General features: G+C 42.6%; 1 protein-coding gene across 11 annotated transcripts; it reads right to left on the bottom strand.

The window, feature by feature from the left end:
- Nucleotides 1-87: 87 nt before the first annotated feature.
- INTS10 (integrator complex subunit 10) lies at nucleotides 88-23,343 on the bottom strand. 11 transcript variants are annotated; one of them, XM_036300023.1, is made up of 18 exons: nucleotides 23,108-23,343; nucleotides 22,626-22,693; nucleotides 20,790-20,893; nucleotides 19,734-19,873; nucleotides 17,913-17,994; nucleotides 17,299-17,439; nucleotides 16,479-16,650; nucleotides 15,701-15,870; nucleotides 14,690-14,823; nucleotides 13,942-14,098; nucleotides 12,642-12,724; nucleotides 11,800-11,952; nucleotides 10,282-10,390; nucleotides 8,173-8,252; nucleotides 6,851-7,013; nucleotides 5,830-5,923; nucleotides 2,657-2,734; nucleotides 88-496 (listed from the first exon to the last, which is right to left on the bottom strand). In XM_036300023.1, the coding sequence occupies exons 1-18, from the start codon at nucleotides 23,234-23,236 to the stop codon at nucleotides 340-342; spliced, it is 2,214 nt and encodes a 737-aa protein (XP_036155916.1). In that variant the 5' UTR covers nucleotides 23,237-23,343; the 3' UTR covers nucleotides 88-339. The 11 variants fall into 11 exon arrangements, 9 of the variants coding, with proteins under 9 accessions (XP_036155916.1, XP_036155917.1, XP_036155919.1 ...); XM_036300024.1 differs by having other exon boundaries at nucleotides 13,942-14,095; nucleotides 23,108-23,342; XR_004966124.1 differs by lacking the exon at nucleotides 2,657-2,734 and adding an exon at nucleotides 3,717-4,521 and having other exon boundaries at nucleotides 368-496.
- Between the last annotated feature and the right edge of the window lie 1,041 nt (nucleotides 23,344-24,384).

Consider the following 24,384-nt stretch of genomic DNA (forward strand, 5'->3'; position numbering starts at 1 on the left):
TCCTGGTTCATAGGTTGTCACTCAACCACTGAGCCACTGTGGCTGGGCAAAGGAATAATGTTTTAAAGTAAAGTACACCACAACAAATTTCTAAAACCTCCAAATTTGGGATGATTTTTTTATTTACAAAACAGATTCTTTTGTTTTACAAAAATTACAAAAAAAAAATGACTTTTAAAAAATAGAAGTAGCTTCTCAGGCTTTCGGGAACTATTTTTAAGTAACCAGGGAGTTAGAACCTAGGTGGATTTCTTTGTTTTAAGAGGTGTAAAGCGACATTTATCAAGGCTTCACATCTCCCCCAAATTTTTGTATCGTCTCTGGCGGAAAGGGCTCCCGTCAGGTCAGAGTCTGCAGAAGCAAGATCTTCTCGTTGATGCAGAACCTGTGCAGCACCACCATCAAGTTCTCTCCACAGCGGGACACCTGGCGCTCCATGGCCAGGCGGAAGTCCTCCTTCACGCCCTTGGTGATGCCCCGAGTGACCGTGTGGTGCCTGAGGGCAGCAACAGGAAAACAGGGACACGTGGTTAGCGCTGGTTCTACAGGGCAGGCCTCTGGGGTAGGAGTAAAGCCTACCTCAAATCTAAGTATAAGTAAGACATTTTAAAAAGAAAGAAAAGCCCTAACCAAACCGCCCCCTTTGCCCATTCCTTCTCAAAGACTTGAAACTAGAGAGACACCTTTCCCACTCAAGAAAAGAAGATTTTAAAGATCTAAATGTTCGGTAAAATGCCATCTGCTTCGCTTTTGAACTCCTGTAGCTTGGACATTATGCATCCCTACGCTGACTTGTGCACAGTTCGGTCACTGTGGGCTGACTGGGTCAGTCCACACTGCAGAGGCAGCAGCAGGGAGGAGGGAAACCAAGATGAGTGCCACCAAACAGCTTAGGCACCTGGCCCCGTGGGCTGGGGCTCCGTGAAGGGCTCAGGGACTATGCTCAGCCACCGGTCACAAGCACATCTCTGTCCCCTGCTGCCAGAACAGGATGGCTCCGCTAAGTGCTGAGCCCAGCAGGTCAGGTCTGCTGGCTCCCAAGACAAGAGAGAGTCTGGCACCCGCGGGGAGGGAGCAGCACAGTCACTGAGCAATAGTCAAAGGCCAGCAAAAGCCACCTGAAGACCGGATCCAGTCCATGTGCACAGACCTGCATGCTGGTGGGAGGGCCCGTGGGAGCACAAGCAAAGATCTCCGGGGTGTGCTTCAGAGCAGCGGTCGCCAACCGGTGGTCCGCGACCACGTGGTCTGTGAGGTCCGAAAGGTTGGCGACCGCTGCTTTAGAGGGAAACCACACGAAATCCCAGAAAAGACACCACGTGAAGGAAAAGAAAAATCTAGCAAAACTCAATGGATTCAATGAAAAGGAAAGGAGTTTTGACACCAGTTCAGTAATTTGGTGGGTTTAGACAAACAGAGACCACCTCCATTCCCCACCACTACTGCCTCACTTCCCTCAGACACAGGAACAGGGATTAAAATTAGGTTTTTATGTGCTCGCTTCAGCAGCAACTATACTAAAATTAGGTATTTATGTGTTGGTCAGAACAACACCATTGAAACCACTCTAAAATGTTTGTTTTTTAAAACTTGTACTAGCATATAAAACAAGTACAACAAAGTCATAAAGTTGCAAAGCAACAGAAGGAAAGACACCCAGCCTTGTCAGGCTCGTAGTGACATTACTGGGCACGCTGCAATGCTGGGAACTACGCAGCAAAACAGCGGTGCCGCGGAGGACACACGCAGTTCTTGCGGACTTTTCTAGTGACGTCTGGCTGGTTCACTTGGCAGTTAGGACAGTGTCAGGCCGAGGCCACGAGTCCTACTGGGACAGACACCAACCTTAGGCTGTCCTGAGACACTGCATTTCTGGGAGCCAGTCTGCAACCCCAAATTGGAGCCGACTCCCTGACCAACCAAAAGTTACTGGTATTTGCAGACAGTCAAGGGCGTTGAGGGTGCAAAGCAAACTGTCTACTAGTAAATTAATACTAGTACAAATATAATGAACTGTATCCTGCTGATCATGGTTCAAAGGTACTGTTTCACATATATACAGAGCAGCACAACTCAGTCATGTGTCTGTCAGAGCCTCCATCCCTCTGGTAAATTTAGATGAAGGAATTAGCTTTTGTGGTTTAAGAACAGGATAAATCAGCTAATAACCGTGACATTCTAGCTACCCAATATTTTTAATTCAGAAAGACAAGGTCGGCGACAGGCGAGTATACTGTGCTAATGCCTGTTGAGACCGAAGTCTTAACACTGGTCACTCGTATAAACTTAGGAGTAAACATTTACTTAAAATACGCTTGAGCGCCCTCCAGTGTTTATAACGGAACGCCTTACACTTTCCCAAAAGAAGAGTTCAGTGCCTAATGTGCACTCAATCTGACAGTTTTATATAACTTTCATGTTTTCCAGCTCCATAATGATTTTTAAACCGAACACAAAAACACTGGCAACTTATGGCAAAAAAATAAGAAATGTTACAATATTACAACCAGATGGTTTGCCAAGGAATGCAGAACAAATTAAAAAATAAAGAAAGCATGGAAAAGAGCACTGAGGAACAAAGAGCTGAAGACCATGGGCAGTAAAACATGTTGACAAAACAGCACACTATATGAGCAGGTGTTTTTCCACTTGGTACCTGTCAGCAGTCTGTATGCTGGGCTGAAGCACAGGTAAGAATTCCTGCTGCAGTAACCCCATGGGAGGGCTAGTAGGCCTTTAAAAAACAGCAAACGGCAGCATTCAAACACCCACACCGACTCACCCTGCACTGCAAAAAACACTCCAGAGAGAAGGCACAGGACGGGAAGCAGACTATACAGAAACCCTCTAACCACAGGCCCCTGGCCGCGGCTCTCACTGCACCCGCTGCTGGGGCGCGGCCAGAGGCATCTTGGTTCCTGGTCCCCGCGCTCAGCCCACTTGAGATTTGGCATAAAAAGCAACCACTGAGGAAGAGGACGATGAGATGCAATTGAATGGCAGTGGGGAGAGGGGTGAACATTTGAGAAGTCGTGTTTTCAAATCCAGCCTCCTTCACTCTCCACTCTTCTCATGCTCACGCCAGACCTAGAAACAAACCTGGTGACTTTTTGTAACCATCCTTGATGGGATTGAAGCCCCAAACTGAAGAGGCCCTTCCAAGAGGACTAGAGGGGCTGGCAATGTTTTTGATAAAGAAAGGTTAGTTTGAATTTCAAAAAAGTACTGAGAAAAGGAAAAATGGGGGATGGGAGGGGAAAGAGCCTGGGACCCAGGGCTTTGCAGAATTCTGTAACAACAAAGATTTAGTACATTAGCTGGGTGTTCACCTCACAGATTATTACCCATCCTATTCAAAGCATACATAGGACACCGTTTCCTACTTCATCCAGTCTAATGCAACTAAGATACTGCAAATATCAGCACAGAAAATTTTCTCTGCTTTAAAATACATAAGAGCAAAATGTCTATGTAACAAATAAAGAGCGTATCCCTCCTGTGGGGCAGGCCCCCGGTGCCCAGTGTTCGTACTGTACCTGCTCACATCCGAGATGCCACAACTAGGACGGACTCACAACCTTACCCAAGGGGAGGGGCTGTACACTGCTCACAACATCTCTGCCACTCAGCTGCAGGGGCCAACCACAAGTCTGCAGAGAATTTGTTTGCAACCCAAAGGGAAAAGGAATATAGTTTTACTCAAGATTTCACCATACCTCAATTGGCAAGAATGCTCTGGCTTATGCCGCTTGCTTCTCCCGCTGTAGGTTAGGCATAAGTAATTGGAAATGCAGGCTTCAAATGGAATTTGAGACTCACTTAGTGACTGGGCAAATTCCTACAAGGGCAGCTCACTAAGTAGCAATCTTATTCCTGCTTTCAAACAGGTTTCCTGCGAAGTTTAGTGGTCTAGAAATTAAGGGTTATGTTGACCATAGCAGGGGCATGGAGTTACCTCCCAAAAGCCTAGAAACGCATGCTGTGTATCCTAAACAACCCTTTGCCTTATTATGTGGGTGTCCAAGCCCCTTATCTCAGGGGTTGTCTACATGTACCCATCACTGTTTAGCTCAGTAAAAACTGGCTAAAAAAGATTCAGTGTAATAAACTTTGAGATTCAACTGGCGATTTTTTGGCAATCTATTCTTTCCCACTTCCACAAACAGTTAAGCAGTATCTAAACCAGGGGTGGGGAATGTCCGGCCCATATAAGGCCTGCGAAATCATTTGGTCTGGCCCTGTCAAGACATTAGGGGTGAGTTAATTGAGTGACCAAATACAGCAGGCTAATTTTTAAGTTGATAATTTTGTATGGCCTGCGAATGATGTTATAAATATCCAAATGGTCCTGGGCAGAAAAAAGGTTCCCCACCCCTGAAGCAAAGTGAGAATCTTCTGTAAGTTTACTCCTAAGTAAATGGAGTTGGTTCTACTAAGGCTGTCTATATATTATGATAATTTGTATGATGAGTGTTAATGGGAATTAATGAAAAAGCTATGTTTGTATACCCAGCCTCAAACCTAGAAAAGAAATCACAAAATCACAACATAAAGGGGTTATGTAGGCTCCCATGTCAAAAGGAATCTTCATTTTCAAACACTGTTAAGAATTTGCAATGACCCATGCAATTATTTCCCCAGTTCATGTTCAGTCTTTGGAAAGTGAATGGGATGGGAAGATGAGCATGCCCAGTCCATCTTGCTGAAGCAACCGAATTTATAAAGGTCTCATTTTCTTTTAAAAGAGCATTTGTTCTTTTATTTTAAATGTTTAGAATATTAATAACATTTTTAAGAGGAAGGACAAGAACCCCACTGAGTCTTCCCTTTCTTTAAACTGGATTCCATAAGACCCTACTATTGACAGCATGCGTCTGCTTTGCACAAATTACTGCGGTCACAGAAATCCAGAATGAACTGCTCTTACCTCCTTCTCCTAACATTTCTAAGACTAGAGAGACAGAACAAGCTGTGGCTATTTCTCCGTCAACACCTGAATACTCGCTCAGGTCACAAGTGAGGGAGAAAGGAAGACGTTCTCAGCCTTAGGAGCATTGCCTTCTCCCTCTGGGTCAGTCTCCTGCAGTGATGCTAACGCTGACTTAAGACACGCTGACTACGCAGGACGCAAAGGAGGAAGTATGAAAATCACACTAGGTGTGGCTTTACAGCACAGAGGATATAACATCCAAACTATGATGAGGATTGGAGGAGAGAAGCAAGATTTATGAGCTATTTAAAAATCATAAATGGTCACTAACTTCCTCTAGGTGTGGGAGGGCATGCCTGAGACCAAGCACCACCATCATTTCTTGGGCCAGGTGTGAACTTGGAGGCCCTAGCCTGGGCTATTTTCCTTTGTGCTATATAAGCAGTGAGGATTGCTGAGGTGGGTCTCAGTTCAACAGTGAAATTCAAGTACAGTTTATAACCAAAGTCTATAGTTTCCCTGATGACTTATCCTAATCTGGTATTTCAATTAAGCGTGGCTTTTTTTCATTAAAAGCACTCTATGTTTAATCGGACATTTATTGACTTAGTCTGTAAATTTTAGAAAGGAAAAGATACCACGAATGAGACTTTGGTTTAGTGAAATAGTTTCAGAAGTGACAAAAACATCCTAGTTTAAATAATGTTTGGTCAAAAATGTCGTTAAGGAAACGCCAAGCCTTTCAAAAGGCACCAGAATCAAATCTGTTCTCAAAACAGAGACTAGGTTTGGATTTCTTTCTATTAAATTTGTAAAAGGTATAGAAATTTACAAACATTTCCTGTAAGCACCCAAAAGGCGAGCACTTAGCAGGGGAGAGCAAAAGACAGTCTGCTTACTTGATCAGCATTCCTTGATTGGGCAGTAATTCCAGATGGATTTTCCCACCTTCCTGAGTTCTTAGGTAGGCAAATTCCTCCAGCATGTCAATATCTGCAGGTCAGATTCAGGTTAACCACGTGTGAGAACAAGGTGCCCTGGTCTCTCGGATGAGGAAACCGCCTTGTAGCAATTGAGGAACTAACACCCCATGACAGCTGGAGAGTCAGTACTGGAACCCAGGTCCCTCTGATTCCAAAGCTAATGATTCTTACACCAACCAAACTACCTCACCAAGGTAAACCTGTTTTTCACAGAAATGGCAATATAAAATTCCCTATGATCGTAAGAGCAAAATCTTTTGTTTTCTTAATAAGAAATGAGGGGCATTGTACCCCAAAAACGGTAAGAACTATTGCTCTAGGCACTTGGACTAGGATATTAGATTTCTCGCAACTCAAAAATAATGTGCTGAGATAAGCGGTAAAGTAGAAACACCAAACTGATGCATAACCTTCCATTCAAATGTGGTCTTTCCCTAACAGAGAGCATGAACACAACACTTATCACTGAAAGCGACTGCTGGGCTGCACAGGTGGTGAGCGCTCGGCAGCGGTGAGAACTCCAACTGATCCCAGGGGACGGTTGACGCCCAGGAGGCTCTCTTGTGAAAGATGGAGGCCAGTGAGCTGTTATATACCCTATGGCCACACCAGCAACTCTGGGCCTGTTAGGAACCTGTAGGCTACTACTTTAGGCATCTGGGCACCTCCCCAGAAGTCCCTGGAAATAGAAAATGAACAGGGCTGTTGATGTTCCTGATTCCTTGCATGACCTCCTTGAAACCTTTTATTTTTTATGACTTTCACAAGACCAATGGCAAATGTCCCACTTTGGACCCCCAGTCCTTCTCTTCCCCCCCCCCCAAATAGTGAAAACCATTATTTCTACCCAGAATGGGCCATTTGTTTTTGGAACATGCATTCATAAAAAAAAAAAAAAAAATCAGAATTTCTTATGCTTAAGCAAGAAAAAGGATACTTGTAACATAATTGAAAAAATTCTCATATTGGAAATTTCCTTGTTGGCAAATCTTATTGACAGCTTTCAAGAAAAGATTCTCTCCCCGAGGCCACTCCTGCTGAAGCAATACGATCACGTGCCCCAGAGCCATGTCATCCCTGCTGTCCGTGAAAGCTCTAAGCTGCAAGACAAGGGTTGATGCAAACACAGAAGGAAAAGGAAATCATGGGGCAATCCAAAATACACCAGATATCACTTCCTTAAAAAAATGCTATTATTTGAAAATGCATTATCAAGGTCATTAGAGTAAGAAGGGGGCACAGTAGAAACAAACATGCCTTGCCAGCAGCACACAACTGCCGACGGAGGAGGGAGTCCTGACAGAGAAGCCTCAGCCCCCCTCCCCGCACTGTGCGCAAGCGGCTGGCAGGGTTTGCATGGTATCTGATGGAACCTGGGCACGCACAGTGGGCCTGAAGCTTTGAATTTGGGAGTAAGGGCTAGAGAAAGCAGAGTGGTCTATATAAGAGAGAGAAGAATTGGGGGATTTCTTTTAAGGAGCAGTTGGGAGAGGAGGGTGGGCAAGAAACCCTCTAGGAGAGAAGGGATTGAAAACATGGACTTGGGGAGAGAGAAAGGTAGTGAGCAAAAAGGAAGTAAACAGCAGTGTGAACTGGAGAAACTGGCAAAGGACTTTTTGATCTACGTGAGCAGCTAGACCTAAAATCACACTTTCAAGTGATTCTGATGATGAGTTAAGTTTGGAATAACTACTCTAAAGTGAGACCCAGTATTATCGCCCTCTTGCTCATAAAACCTGTCTACGCTAAGGCTCCACAGCGCCTGCAGCCGAGGGCCTGGCATTCTATCAAGTCCTTAACCTTCCCAGCTCTGCGGGGCCTTTGCTGGTGTTCATCCTTATGCCTGAAACGCTCCACCCACTGTATCTTTATATTACACTCACTATCCCTCTATGAACCCAACATTTACAATCCCTTCTTCTGTAACTAATATATTCTGAATTGCATAGTGATTCATAAATATATAATGAACCCTGCTATAAGCAAGGTTATTTGCATATTTGTCCCACTATTATTTGTAACCTTCTCAAGGATGGGGATCACTTCCTACTCATCTTCGCCCAGTGCAGTCAGTATTTAATAAATGTCTGTTCACTCCTAGCCCACACACTGTCCTCACTACACCACCTGCATTTGCAAAGGACTAAACTAACATTTGTTCTCAAAGTTCTGAAGTCAAGTCATTCTGAATCATCCGAACAATATTCCAAATTAAATTTCCTTCCCACAAAATGAACTTTCCCACAACGTTAAGCTTACCTTAAAACAAGCTAGCATTAAGTGCAGGCAGTACGGCATGATAGCCTTGCTGGTACAGGGCAGAAGCTTCAGGTCCGAACCTAACAAAAGTCCACAATATGCTTGTTATTATAAAACAACAACAACAAAAACAGCTTTGAAAAGCATATGTTTAAGATGCTTTCCTAAAAAAAAGGATGAACAACAGTCACATGATTTCATAAATAGTTAAACCACAATTATGTGTAGTGGAGGTGAAATTGGTTTTTGAATGGTCTCTGGATTTCATTTATCAATCTTTTTTCCTAAACTTGCTGAATCTATGGATACATTGGGGATGACTGGTACCTTAACCATACTGAGTCTTCTATCTACAAACATGATTTTTAAAAAAATGGATCTTGGAGAGGGAAAAGAAGGGAGGAAGAGAGAGGGAGAGGAAGAGGGAGAAAGAGAGACAGACAGACACAGAAACACCAACTGGTTGCCTCTTGGATGCACCCCGAAAGGGGAATTGAACCTGCAACCTGGGTAGGTGCCCTGACCGAAACCAAACCCATCACCTTTCAGTGTACAGGATGACACTCCAATGAACTGATCCATTATCAGCCAGGGCTACGAACAAGATTTTGACATATCTTTCATTAAATTTATCCCTATGTATTCTATTTGGATATTTCTTAGGCTTTTCTATGTAGCCAAATATGTAGCTGTATATAAAGGCAGTGTTTTTCAACCTTTATCTCTTCTTCTTGCCTATTATATTGGCTAGACTATTTTGAATGAAGTGGTGGGAGCAGACATCCTTCTATTGCTGCTGATCCTGGGGAGCATTCAATATTTCATAGTTAAGTATGATGTCACGGAAGTTTCCTTCTATTTTCAGTATGCTAAGATTTTTAAAATCAGGAATAATAAATGTAAACATAATTGAATTCTACCTATTAAGACAATCATGATCTTGTTTCATCTGCTAATGTGGTGGATTAGTTATTGATTTTTTAATGTTAACGACTTCTGCATTCCCTGTATACTTGGTCATTTGTATTACCTTTCTTATATATTTGCTATATTTGTCTTGCTACTATTTAGTTAAGGATTCCGGCATCTAGGTTCAGGATGAGCACTGGCCTTTAATGTTTCTTGTGATGCTCGTTTGGTTTTGCTATCAGAGTTATGTTGGTCTTAAAAACTCAACTGAAAAGTATGCCCTCTTCCTCTATTCCTCAAAGAGTGCAGGTTAGGATTGTTATTATTTCTTCCTAAATGCTTAGTAGAATTCACCAGTGAAGCCATCTGAAACTGGAGTTTTCTCTGTGGGAAATTTTTGATAACAAACTTAATTTCTTCGATAGATATAGGAACATTCAGATTTTCTAATTCGTTTTGTGTCCATTTGGATAAGTTGTGTTTTTCAAGGAATTTTTTCATTTCATCTAAATTGTTGAATTTATTGGCATAATGTTGTTCATAACTTACTTAATGTCCTTGATTTAGGAGGCTCTGTAGTGACTTTCCCCGTTTCATTCCTGATACTGGTAGTCAGTGTTCACTTTTTTCTGGATCAGTCTTGTTAGGGTTTATCAATTTTATTAGTTCTTTGCAGAAAACCAACTGTTAGCTTTATTAATTTTCTCTATTTCATTGATTTCTGCTCATATTGTTATAATTTCCTGTCTTCAACTTTCTTTGGGTTTAATGTGTTCAACTTTTTCTGACTATTAAGGTAGAAATTTAGATCAGTGATAGTGAATCTTTCTTATATAATAAGCATGACAGCTAAATTTATGTAGTTTTTAAGCAACATGCAACTTGAAGTGCAGCGCAAAAGAGCTCAAGAGGGATACGTACGATCTACACGTTTCCCTAGAATTGGTAAAGGAAGGAAAAGGAGTTCCGAATTGAAGAGATGGCACCTTAAGAAATGAAGAGAACTCTGGAAGAAAGGCAGACTTCCAGCTACTTAGGAAATCAGAGCCAAGAAAAAGCTTGGTAAGGGATTAACTTTTTATACATTTTGTCAAGCCCTGCAGATCACACAGTACTATCTTATCAGGAATTATAAAAAAATTTCCCAGCCTTGGTCCTAAAGCTGTTTTTACAAAATAAAAACAAAACTTGTCACTGTACCTTTTCTAAATTTGGGCTTTACTTTTGAAGGTTCTTCCTGTGATTTGCCTCCATCTTGAATGGGGAGCACCATGTAGCACATCAAATCCAGGACTTTTTCACATGTCATCTGAGGAAGACAAGGAGAAGGAGCTCATATGAAGTTTCTGAAACTGAAAGCAACCGACACCACACTGACTATCTGCGTACAACTGGGCAACACGTGTACACAGAGTCTGTGGCAATGTCTCCAGACCCTGTAAGTGGCCATCGCTGTTGTCAACATACAGGGAAAGTAACAGGAAGGTGAAATCCTGTACTGGACCTTTGAGGGAACAATAACTCGTTCTCTGTTGTTAAAAAAAACCAACAAAACAAAACTTACTACTTAATCAAACTACCAATGTATTAAATAGGATAGTGGCACCCAAAAGAAGTATGTCTCTGTCTTTACAACATTTACTAACTCACCAGAGAGAAAAATTAACAAAACAGAACATATAGTATGAACTGAATTAAAACATTTATTGAGTATGGAAGCTGTGCAAACTACTGCGATAGGCAGTGAGAGATCCAAGATAAAGAACACTGTCCCCACCCTGTGAAGGCGGGGCTCACAGCCAAAGCGATATCCTGAGGTTCAGATAAGCTAATGTAAGTCCTCATTCCCCACTTAGTAAAGACTCTTTCTGTTCAGTACATCAGGTCTGATTCCACTGTGAAGGGATTTCAGGCAAGGAAGGGAAGGGAAGGGAAGGGGAAGGGGAAGGGGAAGGGGAAGGGGAAGGGGAAGGGGAAGGGGAAGGGAAGGGAAGGGGAAGGGGAAGGGGAAGGGGAAGGGGAAGGGAAGGGGAAGGGGAAGGGGAAGGGAAGGGAAGGGGAAGGGGAAGGGGAAGGGGAAGGGGAAGGGGAAGGGGAAGGGAGGGAAGGGGAGGGGGAAGGGGAAGGGGAGGGAAGGGAAAGGAGGGGAAGGGGAAGAGGAAGGGAAGGGAAGGGAAGGGGAAGGGGAAGGGGAAGGGAAGGAAGGGGAAGGGAAGGGGAAGGGGAAGGGGAAGGGGAAGGGGAAGGGAAGGGGAAGGGAAGGGAAGGGGAAGGGGAAGGGAAGGGGAAGGGGAAGGGGAAGGGGAAGGGGAAGGGAAGGGGAAGGGGAAGGGGAAGGGGAAGGGGAAGGGAAGGGAAGGGGAAGGGGAAGGGAAGGGGAAGGGGAAGGGGAAGGGGAAGGGAAGGGAAGGGGAAGGGAAGGGGAAGGGAAGGGGAAGGGAAGGGAAGGAAGGGGAAGGAAAGGAGGGAGGGAGGAAGGAAATCTTCCAACAAAATGGAACAATAATAAAGCACTGAGGCCCAATTTCAGGGAAACTATAGTAGAGGGAAAATTAAGTACAAAAAATCGCCATGATTTCCCAGCAGACTGGGTAATAAATCTAGGCAGAAAGACTAAATTTCAAAGTAAACATGCACAGAATTAAAAAGCCACTCCGGGAGGAGGAAACCAGGGTAGCCGAGTGCCCCTGAGGGCCTGAGCAAGGTGTCAGTACTCACTCTGTACTCCCCTAGAGCAAAGTGGCAAGCGGCCAGCTGGAGGAGCGCCCTCTGATGCTCCAAGGTTCCCTGTCCCGTGAGCTGCGGCTGAGGAAGTGATCCCTGGAGAGCTGCTAAGTGATGCAGGCTGGCTATTGCCTTTTTATATTGACCCTTAGAAAGATAAACAGTAAGAAGGGGAAAATACTGCCATTAAAAACAAATAAACCAACCTCCTGAGTTAACTAAGCAACTAGCAAGTAACTACAAATAAGGTACCTCTGCTTGATTACCCAAGGAGGAATGAGGAGGCTTAGCAACGGCCTTTCTGGTCTTTAAGACTAAATAAAATGACGCAAGCCCTTTGATAAAGTACATTTTGAATATACCATTCCTCCATCAACATTTTACTACTAGGACCACTTCTCTTTTATGAGGGGTGAAAGCAGCAACCTGTCCATTTCAACCAAAGAGGCTGCAAGCTCTCCATCCCATTAGCGAATGGCCTGCTCTCTCCATTCCAGGCATAAGGAGCTCTGCAACAGCAGAGCAAGGCAGAAACTCTTCACCAGAGTAGAGAGGAGGAGGAGTGAGAAGTACCCATCTTTTAGTGAAAAGTAAAAATCTCATTTTTACAAAGGACTGGACTGGACATACCAGAAGTAATACAGAAGATGCAGCCGTGCTGTTTTGGAGTTACTGTGAGATGAAAGTGAACCACAATTCCTCCGTCTCTGAGACAGAACGCCTGTCTTCAGAGCAGGGACTAATAGTCCACAGAGGGACGTACACATCTTGCATGCTGATGGTTAGCAACAGTCATCCTGTACAGGCACAGGTGCTTAAAACAGACATGACTCTACCTGATAGATGATCATATCAGTGAGGAAGATTCTTAACCAAAGCCAAGTATCCGTCTTCCATGCCAAACAAATTCTTGTAAATTCTGAGCGAGAATTCAAAGAAAATTTACCAAATATATGTAACACTGAACAGAACTAAATAACCCAGTAAGAGAGAACAACAGCCAGAGAAGCACATTACCAAAAAATAGACAGTAACTGTAGAGTTTGATTTCTGACTTCTAAAACAATGGTCTAGAACAGCCGTGGGCAAACTACGGCCCGCAGGCTGGATCCAGCCCGTTTGAAATGAATAAAACTAAAAAAAAAAAAAGACCGTACCCTTTTATGTAATGATGTTTACTTTGAATTTATATTAGTTCACACAAACACTCCATCCATGCTTTTGTTCCGGCCCTCCGGTCCAGTTTAAGAACCCATTGTGGCCCTCGAGTCAAAAAGTTTGCCCACCCCTGGTCTAGAACTTCAATTAGTAAAGTTAGGACAGAATACTCAGTAATACACAAGCACATTCTTATTAGGCACCAACATTTACTGAGCACATGCGATGCGCCAAGAACGTTCCCAATGCTTTTCACATATTACCTCATTTATCTTTTCAATTACTTTGCTCCCTCTGCCCAAAAGATCTTGTTTTATTTTTACCCCGTTAAAATACTTTGCAACACTAGTGTATTTGCTTAGAAACATGCCCAAGGGCTCTGTACCGGCATGTGACAGAGCAGGACAGAGCGTGAATGTCCACTGGCTAAAAGGAAGTAATGAGCCTTGACTCCAAAGGATGGCAAAAATATGTTGGTTAGCAAAGTGCTGGTCATTTGTAAGGAATGCTGATAAATACTTAATAGTTTAATATTATTCAGATGAAACACCCTATTTTTATGTCTATACTTCAAAGGAAACAGGCTTTCTATTGCATTTGGATTTTGAGGTTTTTGGGAAGTGGAGTTAATGCAGATGGAAAACAGCATTACTTTTTGTATTCTTAGTTGCATGTGGTTAAGGAAGATACAGAGCAACAGGACAGGAAAATTAAAAGCACAAAACAAACAAACCCAGGAAAAAAGGCCAGCAATAGAAATTTTAAAAGATCCCAAACTCTCCCTCTACTTCACCCCAACCCTGATTATAATATACACTCAGAGCAGAAGCTAAGAGGTGAATGGTTATTTGAATATTAATAATTGATTAGATCTTACTTAATTTAGTCATAAGTGACTTGACATATCAAGTAATTTTTTAGCACAATGATTTTATATACAAAAATTAAACAGCACTAATAGGACAAGCATATTCTTACCCTTGTCAAGGAATTCTAGGGAATAGAGCAACTCCCAGCTCTCCCTGGCCAACTTAAAGCTTTCTAACACTTCAATTGAGTTAGCAAGTTCTGCTTTATTGATGACAATGTGACGATTCCTTCCTTTTGCTGAACAGTCCTCATCGTCTGAACTCTGCTTAGAGAATGTGAAGAACACGGATCACTCTTTGTTGTGGGGTTTCCTGTGTGTTGTAGACTTTCTGGCAGTTATCCCTGCCTCTACTCACCACATACTAATAGCAACCCTTCCCCACCCAGCTATGATATGACCATCAAAAATGTCCTCTGCCCTGGCCAGTTTGGCTCAGTGGATAGTGAGTCAGCCCGCAGACTGAAGGGTCCCGGATTCGATTCTGGTCAAGGGTACATGCCTTGGTTGCAGGCTTGATCTCCGGCCTTGGTTGGGGCGTATGCAGGAGGCAACCAATTGATGTGTCAGACACACCGATGTTTCTGTCTCTCTCCCTCCTTTCTACTCCCTCTAAAAAGCAATGGAAAAATATCCTTGAGTGAGGATTAACAACAACAACAAAGTCCTCAGATATTGTCAAGTGTCCCTAGGGGTCAAAATTACTTCTAGCTGAGAACCACTGACTTATACAGTAATTACATGTTATAACTAAAACCTAAGTTTTATCAATTTAGTTCCAAAGCCATATTCTACAAAGACTAATTTCTAAAAAAATCATAAACATATAATCTATTAATAATCACTGAAAAGGATTACCATAGGTTTTTCTCTTCCTTCTGCCAGTTTCCTCTTTTTATGTATGTGTTTATTACGATCAATTTCTATATCACCATACACATTTGATACATCCTCCAGGAGAACCAGTGGAACTTGGCTTGGGGCATTAGGACCTATGGTGGGGTAAAACACCAACAATTAAAAATGTAGCAAGAAAAAGAACACTTAATATCAGGTGGAAATTTACTCAACTTTCATGTAAAAATACAGGTCATTAAAAATTTGTACAGTGTGACCCCAATTAGGAAAACAAACAAGTGTATACGTATAGAAAAAGATTGTACAGATATACACCAATTGTTAACAGAGGTTCTCCCATCAGTAGCAGATTACAAAAAAAAAAGTTCCTTTTTTGTATTTGTTCTTACGTTTTGACAAATTTTTTACCATAATCATGAATCATAAAATTACCAAAAAAGTTAAGGCTACAAAATTACACGTACAAGATGGTTACAAATTCCAAATAAATCTAATACATGAAAAGACTATAAGGCAATACACAAAAATGGGAGCTGTGTTATACTGGAAGAATTATGGGAGATTTCACACTTGTATTTTTCATATTTTCCAGGATTTATATGAATATATATATTTTTTTCTCTGTACCATTCCAATTTTAGTCTATGTGCTGCCAAAGCGATATATATACATACATACATATATATATATATATATATATATATATAAAATTTAAAAAGTCTTTGCCTATTGCAAAGTCTTTGTGAAATCTACTTCAATACTTTGCTACATCTGCTGCTTTTTCAAAATACAGGCATTCAATGTCTGCATGTAGTTTCATATTGCCACTACATTTTTGATATAGAAACTTTTAATGAAGATGTACTTACATAAACCAACAATAACTAAATAAAGTGCTGGTATCACCCCACAATTATCTGGATCCGAGAACCATGTTAAGGTAAGGATTTTTATCTTCACCATCCCCGCTGAGGCCAGTATTTTGGGACACTCTAAAATTCTTAAACCAACCTTGGAAAAGAGATGGCTGTATGCTATTGACATACTGGAATGCATTCTTAAAGAAGACCAACATAGTGGAATAAACCACTTGGTTTTTGTATTTTGCATGAGCTTCATTATCAAAGTTGTTCATGTATCTGCAGAGATCCTTCATTCTATGCAAAATATCACCATAGCTTCTGAAAGATGAAGAATGATAAAATTTGCTTAATTACTCTGGGCTTGTCAGCAAAAGGTCGAGAGAAATGTCCCAGGAGAGGCATTACATTTACCAAATGTAACTTTAGGCATGTAAAACTAGTCTTTATTGTCCACATATGGCTGCAAATTCTCCTGAATTAGAGCAGTGATTAGACCAATATTTTATGAAACAAAAATGCCAAGTAGCTTCTCTTTCCTCTGAACATCAAGGAGTACTTCAAACTCAACATCATCTTAAGAGTTCCTATTTCTGTTGGGAATCTTTTAATAAAATGAAAAACTACCCTCTTTTGCATAAATACTGTGTGTTACAGAATTTACCCAAAGAGAGATGTACCAATATCCTATTTAATAATAGGCTAATTAGACCAAACAGCCAAATGACCTTCCGACCATCCTTCCGGACTAAGATGGGGCTGTGAGGGCTGGCCGAGGCAGCGAGGGCTGAGCCCTTGCACAAATTTCGTGCATCAGGACTCTAATATTAATATATTAGTTGCTTTAAAAAGTGTTTTTGTTTCCTAGGATCCTGAGATTATGCTATCAAAGATTTGTTAGGTAATTCTAGAAACGAACAATTTTTTACCGTCTTCCTTTATCCATCTGCCATTCACATCTCATTCCAACAACATTCAAAATCTTAAACAACCTCTCCCAAGGGTCCACAATCTGGGATGATTTTTCAGTCAATCCTTCTATTATGTACTTCTGAGAGCTACGTTTGCTAGGTGACATTAAATCAGATGTTTCTTGCACACCTGAGACGTAAGAAAAAAATAGCCTGCAATTAACATTACTACTTAACTATTTATATCAGTGGTTCTCAACCTTCTGGCCCTTTAAATACAGTTCCTCATGTTGTGACCCAGCCATAAAATTATTTTCGTTGCTACTTCATAACTGTCATGTTGCTACTGTTATGAATCGTATTGTAAATATCTGGTATGCAGGATGGTCTTAGGCGACCCCTATGAAAGGGTCGTTCGACCGCCAAAGGGGTCGCGACCCACAGGTTGAGAACCGCTGGTTTATCTGGTACTTGATAGAGGGAAAAAATCTCACTCCCCATTCAAAAAGCGAGAGCACAGAATCTCAACATGTTGTGTCTTGCTCAAGGACCTACACTGGCCATTGGTAATGTAGGGAGTGACTCTGAGCTGTGGCACATGTACAAAGCTCAGTGTATAAATAGAGTTCAACAAGTTAACTGTGGCAATTTAGGGGTAAAATTGGGTCCAGAAAAGTCTCATCTCTTAACTGCAGTATTTCTTTTCTAGAAACCGTCTTTTAGAAACATTATCAAACTGGTATGTATCCAGAGGGAATAATCAGAATGCTGAGGGATTTCTGACTCTGCAATTTTACTAAAGTCTGTCTAAACAAGATTGTAGAACATTCCTACTTACCTTGATGCTGATTCTCTACCTGAGTAGACCTGGTGACATAATTGATATAAAATTCAGCTGCTTTGTTCAAGTACTTGTATAATAAATTGGCAGGCAACCGAACATCATGGTTGTTAATTATTAGAGGAAGGACATCACAAACTGTTGAGGAGGAAAAATAAGAAAAAAATGGTTCCATTGTCTATCGTAGGGTTCTGACAAAAACAAAATTTATTTTCGAGTTCACTTAATGTAGTACCTAAAATGTACAGGAGGGGCAAACCCTTATGGCACATTTATTTGAAAATTGCAGTGCAGAGGCACACCAGTGGGTGAAGTCAGCGAGAAAACACGGGCAGATTCTATATTGTGGGTAAGATGTTTGTTTATTATTACACTGCATACTTAAATATACAGTCACACATAATATTCTTTGGGAGATACCAAATATGACATTACAAAAACTTTGAAATTGTTTAAAATGCTTTCTGGACTGAAAAAATAAACAATGATTTAAGTGCCGAAATATGAAAAGTTCCTTTGCTTTCTACCAATGGCCTGATCCCTGAAATGATACTTACCCCTGCATATTCTACATAGCATAAGGACTTAATATAAAATACAATTTTTCTTACCAAATAATTTTCTAAAGCAGTTAACAGGAGATTCTTGTTCTTCAATGGTTTCAGCCTCTAGCAGTGCCTCCCCAAGGCCAACCTGTTTCAAAATACATTTAATCATTTAAATGTGTTACAGTTTAACATGTCAGAATTACACGAAGAAACATGTGATTTTTTGTTTTTAATCCTCGTTCGAGGATATTTTTCCCCCAATGATTTTTAGAGAGTGGAAGGGAAGGGGAGAGCCAGAGAGAGACATCGATGTGAGACACATCGGTTGGTTGCCTCCTCCATGTGCCCCGACCGTGGCCAGGGGCCGAGCCTGCAACTGAGGTACGCACCCCTGACAGGAATCGAACCCGAGACCCTTCAGTCCAAGACCCAACACTCTAACCACTAAGCCAAATAAGTTAGGGCAATAAGGTATTTTTTTAATTTACCACATAGTTTGTATATTCAAGCTTCCCGAGAAACAAATATTTTCATATTGAAGACTAGAAAACAAAAAAACATCAGCAACACAGCTCAGAAGGGAATCCCTAATTCACCTGACCACAGATCACTTTGTCTTGGTTATTTTCCTCTGAAATGGTAATATTAAAACCCTAACAAAATGTGTAAGAAACTTAAAGAATGCCCTGGAACTAGAGTTAGAATGATAATAGAGCTGTAGAGATTTTCTAAGGAATGTGGAAAAAACTTTACTATCTACCTCAAGATGTGTCATGTAGATGAAACATCACTTTCAAAAGTTGTCTGGAGTAGCCAATCGTACAGCCTGCACTCGGCTGGACAGACTAGGAGTTTTAAGCCACCTTTCCATTACTGATGCCCTAGTATAGCAGAAAGTTGGCTTATCAAATCCACCAAGATGTCAGCATTATCTTCCTTGCAACTAACTATTTGGCATGCACAAGGTTGGGGTGGGACAATGGGAACGATTACACAGCACAGAATGTTTAAAGTAAGAGTAATGAACACGGACTATACTGGGTTGAATAGTGTCCCCTCCAAAATTCATGTCCACCCAGAACCTCAGAATGTGACCTTACACAGATTTTACCTTACAAAATGTGAGCTCTTTGTAGACACAATTAGGTAAGATGAGGTCATACTGGATTAGGGTGGGACCTAACTCAATGACCTTATATAAGAAGGTCATGTAAAGACACAGACACACAAGGAAGCAGGCCATGTGACAATGGAGGCAGAAACTGGAATGATGTCGCTGCAAACCGAGGAATGACAGACTGCTGGTGACACCAAAAGCTAGGGAACGGTAGGAAGATTAAGGATTTGAGTCCTGACTCTCCCATTTACGGAAAGTTACTAACATTTAAGATTCAGTCCCCTCATCTGTAAAGTGGATATTATGTACACCTCAAGGGGTCTGTGGAGAATAGAAGGAAATTCCTAACATTTCCCAATGCCTGCCAATAGCATTCAATTATTACGGATATAAGAAAAGGGCATGAGTAGAGAGAAAACAATGTTCATAGGGCAAAAGCATGTGAAAAACATGTCTATTAGGAATATAAACTACGGCTCATTAAAATTCAAACACATTTTTGAAAACACTGGAATAAGATTATTTTAAAAAACTTTACTCAGAGCTCAGTGACTGTTTCCTTACACTGATAAAACAACTTCTACCGGAAATTAATAGTTTGGTAACAGTGACATCCTTCTAGCTTTACTGACAAAGATTTAAGTCAACCTTATCTAATGTTCTTCAGAACGTCTGCTTTACAATATCCACTATAGCTCCTAGGCATCCTGATGAATTTGTCGCTGACTTTTATTTTCTCTGAAGGAAAAGGAAAGGACCAATCTCACCCCATGCTGCACCACTGTTTCCGGGAAGCGTCTCAGAAGGAGAAGCAGCATTTCTGATCGCTCCAAGGTGTTGAAGCATTGTTCCGTGACCTTGAGTAACATTTCACACTGGACCCGACCAGGAAGAGTTTCAAATAAACCTGTACACAGCACATCATGTTTTTAGAAGTTCCTTTCAGAAAGAATACTGAAGCAAAAGTGGAAGTAAGGCATTTTTATATACAGAACAGTAAATACTATGTGAAGAATCACTGTTCTCGGGTTTCACCTGCAACCTAGAACAGCCGTGGGCAAACTACGGCCTGCGGCTGGATCCGGCCGTTTGAAATGAATAAAACTAAAAAAAAAAAAAAAAAAGACCGTATCCTTTTATGTAATGATGTTTACTTTGAATTTATATTAGTTCACACAAACACTCCAACCACGCTTCCGGTCCAGTTTAAGAACCCATTGTGGCCCTCGAGTCAAAAAGTTTGCCCACCCCTGACCTAGAAGGCTTCTGGGTCAGACAGTATTGGGCACAAGATGTTTGTTGAATGACCATAAAAACTTTTTGGGATCCAGAAGACAAGAATGATATATGTGAAGGTCACACCAGTGCTTGTTGCTGGCTGAGACAGAGGACACACACTTGTTTAAGGTGAAGGACCTACACTGTTTACTTTTTTATCCAGAATTTGAAATATTTGATTGGCTATAGCAACCAACACAGAGTAAAGGTTTAAAGAAAGGTCATAAATCATTAAAGTTTCTCTCCTGTTTTGTGAAGATCTGCCTAATGTACAGATGCTTTCCGACTGCTGTAAAACCTGTTAAAAATATATTCAGTTCCCTGGACTAACTGATAAGTCCACATCCCTTAAGGAAGCGTAAGGAGTCTAAGCAAATGCTTCAGGGACCAAGTGACACCATTTGTCCAGACTTCCGCTGCCAAGAATAAAACATACATATGGGTACCAATATTACAGATGTCATTTTTTGGCGAAATTACTATATTTAACTTGGTATTCCAGAAACAGTAACTTATACATTGTTAAGAAATTACTCCATTCTTACTTCTTAAAAATTGGGTTTGTTTATCCTGTGAATCGTTCCTTAATGCTGATGTGATAATGCTGATTTCTCTCCATACCACCGGCTGATCTGGGAAATTCACAAACCTAGTTTTAAAATGAATGCATTAAATTAAAATGTCAGATTCTATATAAAATCCAACAAAGAACATTAATATTTGAATAAAAACACATTTTTCATTATTCCAAGTGAATATGAAGATGTACCGAAACACACCAAAATAAAGATATAAAAATAAAAACTAATTTTAAAAAAATGAGGGTATCAGCCTTGGCTAGTGTGGCTCAGATGGTTGAACTTCTTCCCATACACCAAAAAGTTGTGGGTTCGGTCCCTGGACAGGGTGCATACTGGAGGCAACCAATTGATGTTTCTCTCTCATATTGATGTTTCTCTCTTTCTCTCCCTTCCTCTCTAAAAATCAATAAAAATGTATTTTAAAAAATGAGGGTACCCACAAGAATTTTGAGATTTTTGCAAGTGAAAAGATAATATTTCATACGTGTAAAGTACTTCTAAATATCAACAAGAAAAAAAAAGGTACCCAAAGAAAAAGTGGACAAAGGCAAATCACAGAAAAAACACAAGTAGCCAAAGAGAACATTTGAAAAGATTAGGAATATAATGGAGACAACTATTTAAAAATAGCAAAATACCATTTTCTATCACTTTGGCAAACATTTAAATCTGAAAGTCTGATAATATCCACTGTTGGCAAAGGTATGGAAAAATGGACACGCATACACCGTTAGTGAAAATGTAAATTGGAATGGTATTTTGGGGAGAGCACTTTGACAGTGCATCAACACTTAAAATGTGCAAACGTTCACTAGGGAAATCCATGTAGAATCTATTCTACAGAAAACATCAAAATATGGGTACAATATTGCCTATGGACACTGTAATTTCAAATTTGGAAACTACCAATAAAAGAGTGGTTATGAAATGCTATGCAGACATGAAGAAGAACGAAGTAGATCTCTACCTACAAACAGAAAAAGGGGTCCTTTACTTACAGGAAAAGGGGGCGAAGAAAGCCAGCTGCAGAATAATCAGTATGATCTCACTTTTGTAATCCACCCCCCAAACGTGTTATATGCATCGTGTGTATGTGTATCTGTATCTCTGTATCTCTGTATCTCTCTCTCTCTCTCTCTCTCTCTCTCTCACACACACACACACACACACACACACACACACACACCTTAACTCTGGCTGAATTTAGGAGGCGGGAGGGGGGAGGCTTTCACTTTTTATTCTGCATGCTTCATTATTGTTTTAACTTTTATATAGAGCAGCGGTTCTCAACCTGTGGGTCGCGACCCCTTTGGGGGTCGAACAACCCTTTCGCAGGGGTCGCCTAAGACCATCGGAAAACACATATATAATTACATACTGTTTTTGTGATTAATCACTATGCTTTAATTATGTCCAATCTGTAACAATGAAAATGCATCCTGCATATCAGATATTTCCATTACGATTCATAACAGTAGCAAAATGACAGTGATGAAGTAGCAACGAAAATAATGTTATGGTTGGGGGTCACCACAACATGAGGAACTGTACTGAAGGGTCGTGGCATTAGGAAGGTTGAGAACCACTGATCTAGAGCATCATGTATTATTTCCAAAATAAAGGAAATTCTCGGACAGCAGAGTTTTAACAAGAAACATAAGACTTCTCTGCAGAGGGCATGCCAGCAACGAACGGAAGGACTCGAGACATAGCGAAGGTGGGATGTGGATGAAGGGGAATCTTCCTGCCATGCCCCCTCCACGGAGCAAAACCGCAGGAGGCCCGCGCCCGCTCACTCACATGTCGTACAGCAGCCTCCCCGCCGTGGCGGTGCGCTCCGCGTTCCGCTCGATGGTGTACATCTCGTACTGCAACACAGACCAGACCGTCAGGCCCCCGCCCCCGCCGGGGCCGCGGGGCCGGGTTCCCGGGGTCAGTGCAATAATGTCTTAAAAGTAGAAGGCGCTGCACAGACGGCTGCCATCATGATTCAGGACCGATCGGAGCCTGTCCTAGAGGCGTTGGTGTGCGGTCGGGGCCACACAGCCGTCAACGCGCGCCACACCTCCCACCAGACCCGAGCTCCAGGGCGTTCGCGGGGTCTGCAGGCGCTGGCGTCCGGGGAGAAGGCTTGGGAAGGCGTGGGAGGACAGGGCGGGAGGAGGTGGAGAGAAGGGGGAAAGGGAGGGGAGGCGGGCGGGCAGGAGCGGCCCATCCCGGGCAGCCGGGCGCCGCAGCGGCTCACACCTCCCCGAGGCGGAGCGCGCAGGGCCCGACCTCACCTGGATGTTGAAGTCGGCGGGGTAGAGGCTGCGGGCCGTGATCAGCCACGCCTTGGCCGCCCACAGGTCCTGCTGCACCAACTCGCGGGCTCGCTGCACCAGGAACTCGCAGTCGCCCTGGGCCGACATGGCCCAGGAGGGGTCGGGCCGCCGGCCTGAAGCAGCCGAACCTTCCGGCTGCGGGGACGCGGCCAACGCCGTGGCCGCCGCCGCCGCCGCTGCCGCCGGGAAGGTTACTGCGCATGTCCGGTCGCAGGGACGCCGGCAGTGGATCGGGAAGAGTTTTCCGGGTTTTGTGGGCAGCCTCTTCCGGTCGGCTCTCAGTTACAGCCAGGCCCCTTCCTCCTCCGCGGAGCTAGTGTTTTGTAAGTCTTCTGGGTCACCTCCAAAATCCGGAGAAGTGGATTTTCACTCCGACGGGCTTCACCGAGACCATGGTCAAGCCAGAGAGCATGCGCGGGAAGCGGCGGGCGCTAGGGGGCGTTTCCCAGTGCTGGCAACCTCGCGCGGGCAGGTTTCGGGAGCGGGAGCTGGAGCGGGCGCGCGGAGCTGGGCACCCCCAGGTGGCGGGCGGTCTCTGGGTGGCCCGCGCCTCTCGGTTCCCGGGACCAGGCTGGGAGGTTGTTTGAGAGGAAGAAGCAGAGGGCGGCCCGGACCGCGGGAAGGATCCCCGTGGTCCCGGCCGGGTTGAGGGCCCGGCCTCTGGGGCACTGCCCGGGAGTAGATGTAGGAGTAAAGTCCGGGGCCCAGGTACGGGGCTCGGTACAGCGGGGAGTGTGATGCCTCACGTTTGGTCTGGTGCCTTTTATCTTTTCTGAGTGCGTCTGTATTTTATTTATTTATTTGTTTTTTAAAAATATATTTTATTGACTTTTTACAGGGAGGAAGGGAGAGGGATAGAGAGTTAGAAACATCGATCAGCTGCCTCCTGCACACCTCCTACTGGGGATGTGCCTGCAACCCAGGTACATATCCTTGACCGGAATCGAACCTGGGACCCTTCAGTCTGCAGGCCGTCGCTCCATCCACTGAGCCAAACCGGTTAGGGCTGTATTTTATTGCTGCGCCTTTATTCGCTGGTTTTCCCAACAGACATTTATTTACTGAGCAGTTGCAGTAATTGGTCCTTAGAAAGTGCTTTGCAGTACGTCCTGAGGGAGCTACGAAGGTGATTGTCCCTGTCCCAGCAAGGGATTTTTTTTTTTAACTGTAGTGTCAAGACTTAGTTGGAACTAAGTCCTATTTTCATATATATATATATATATATATATATTTTT

The sequence above is a fragment of the Myotis myotis genome, unplaced genomic scaffold, assembly GCF_014108235.1.
Source record: "Myotis myotis isolate mMyoMyo1 unplaced genomic scaffold, mMyoMyo1.p scaffold_m19_p_3, whole genome shotgun sequence".
NCBI lineage: Eukaryota > Metazoa > Chordata > Mammalia > Chiroptera > Vespertilionidae > Myotis > Myotis myotis.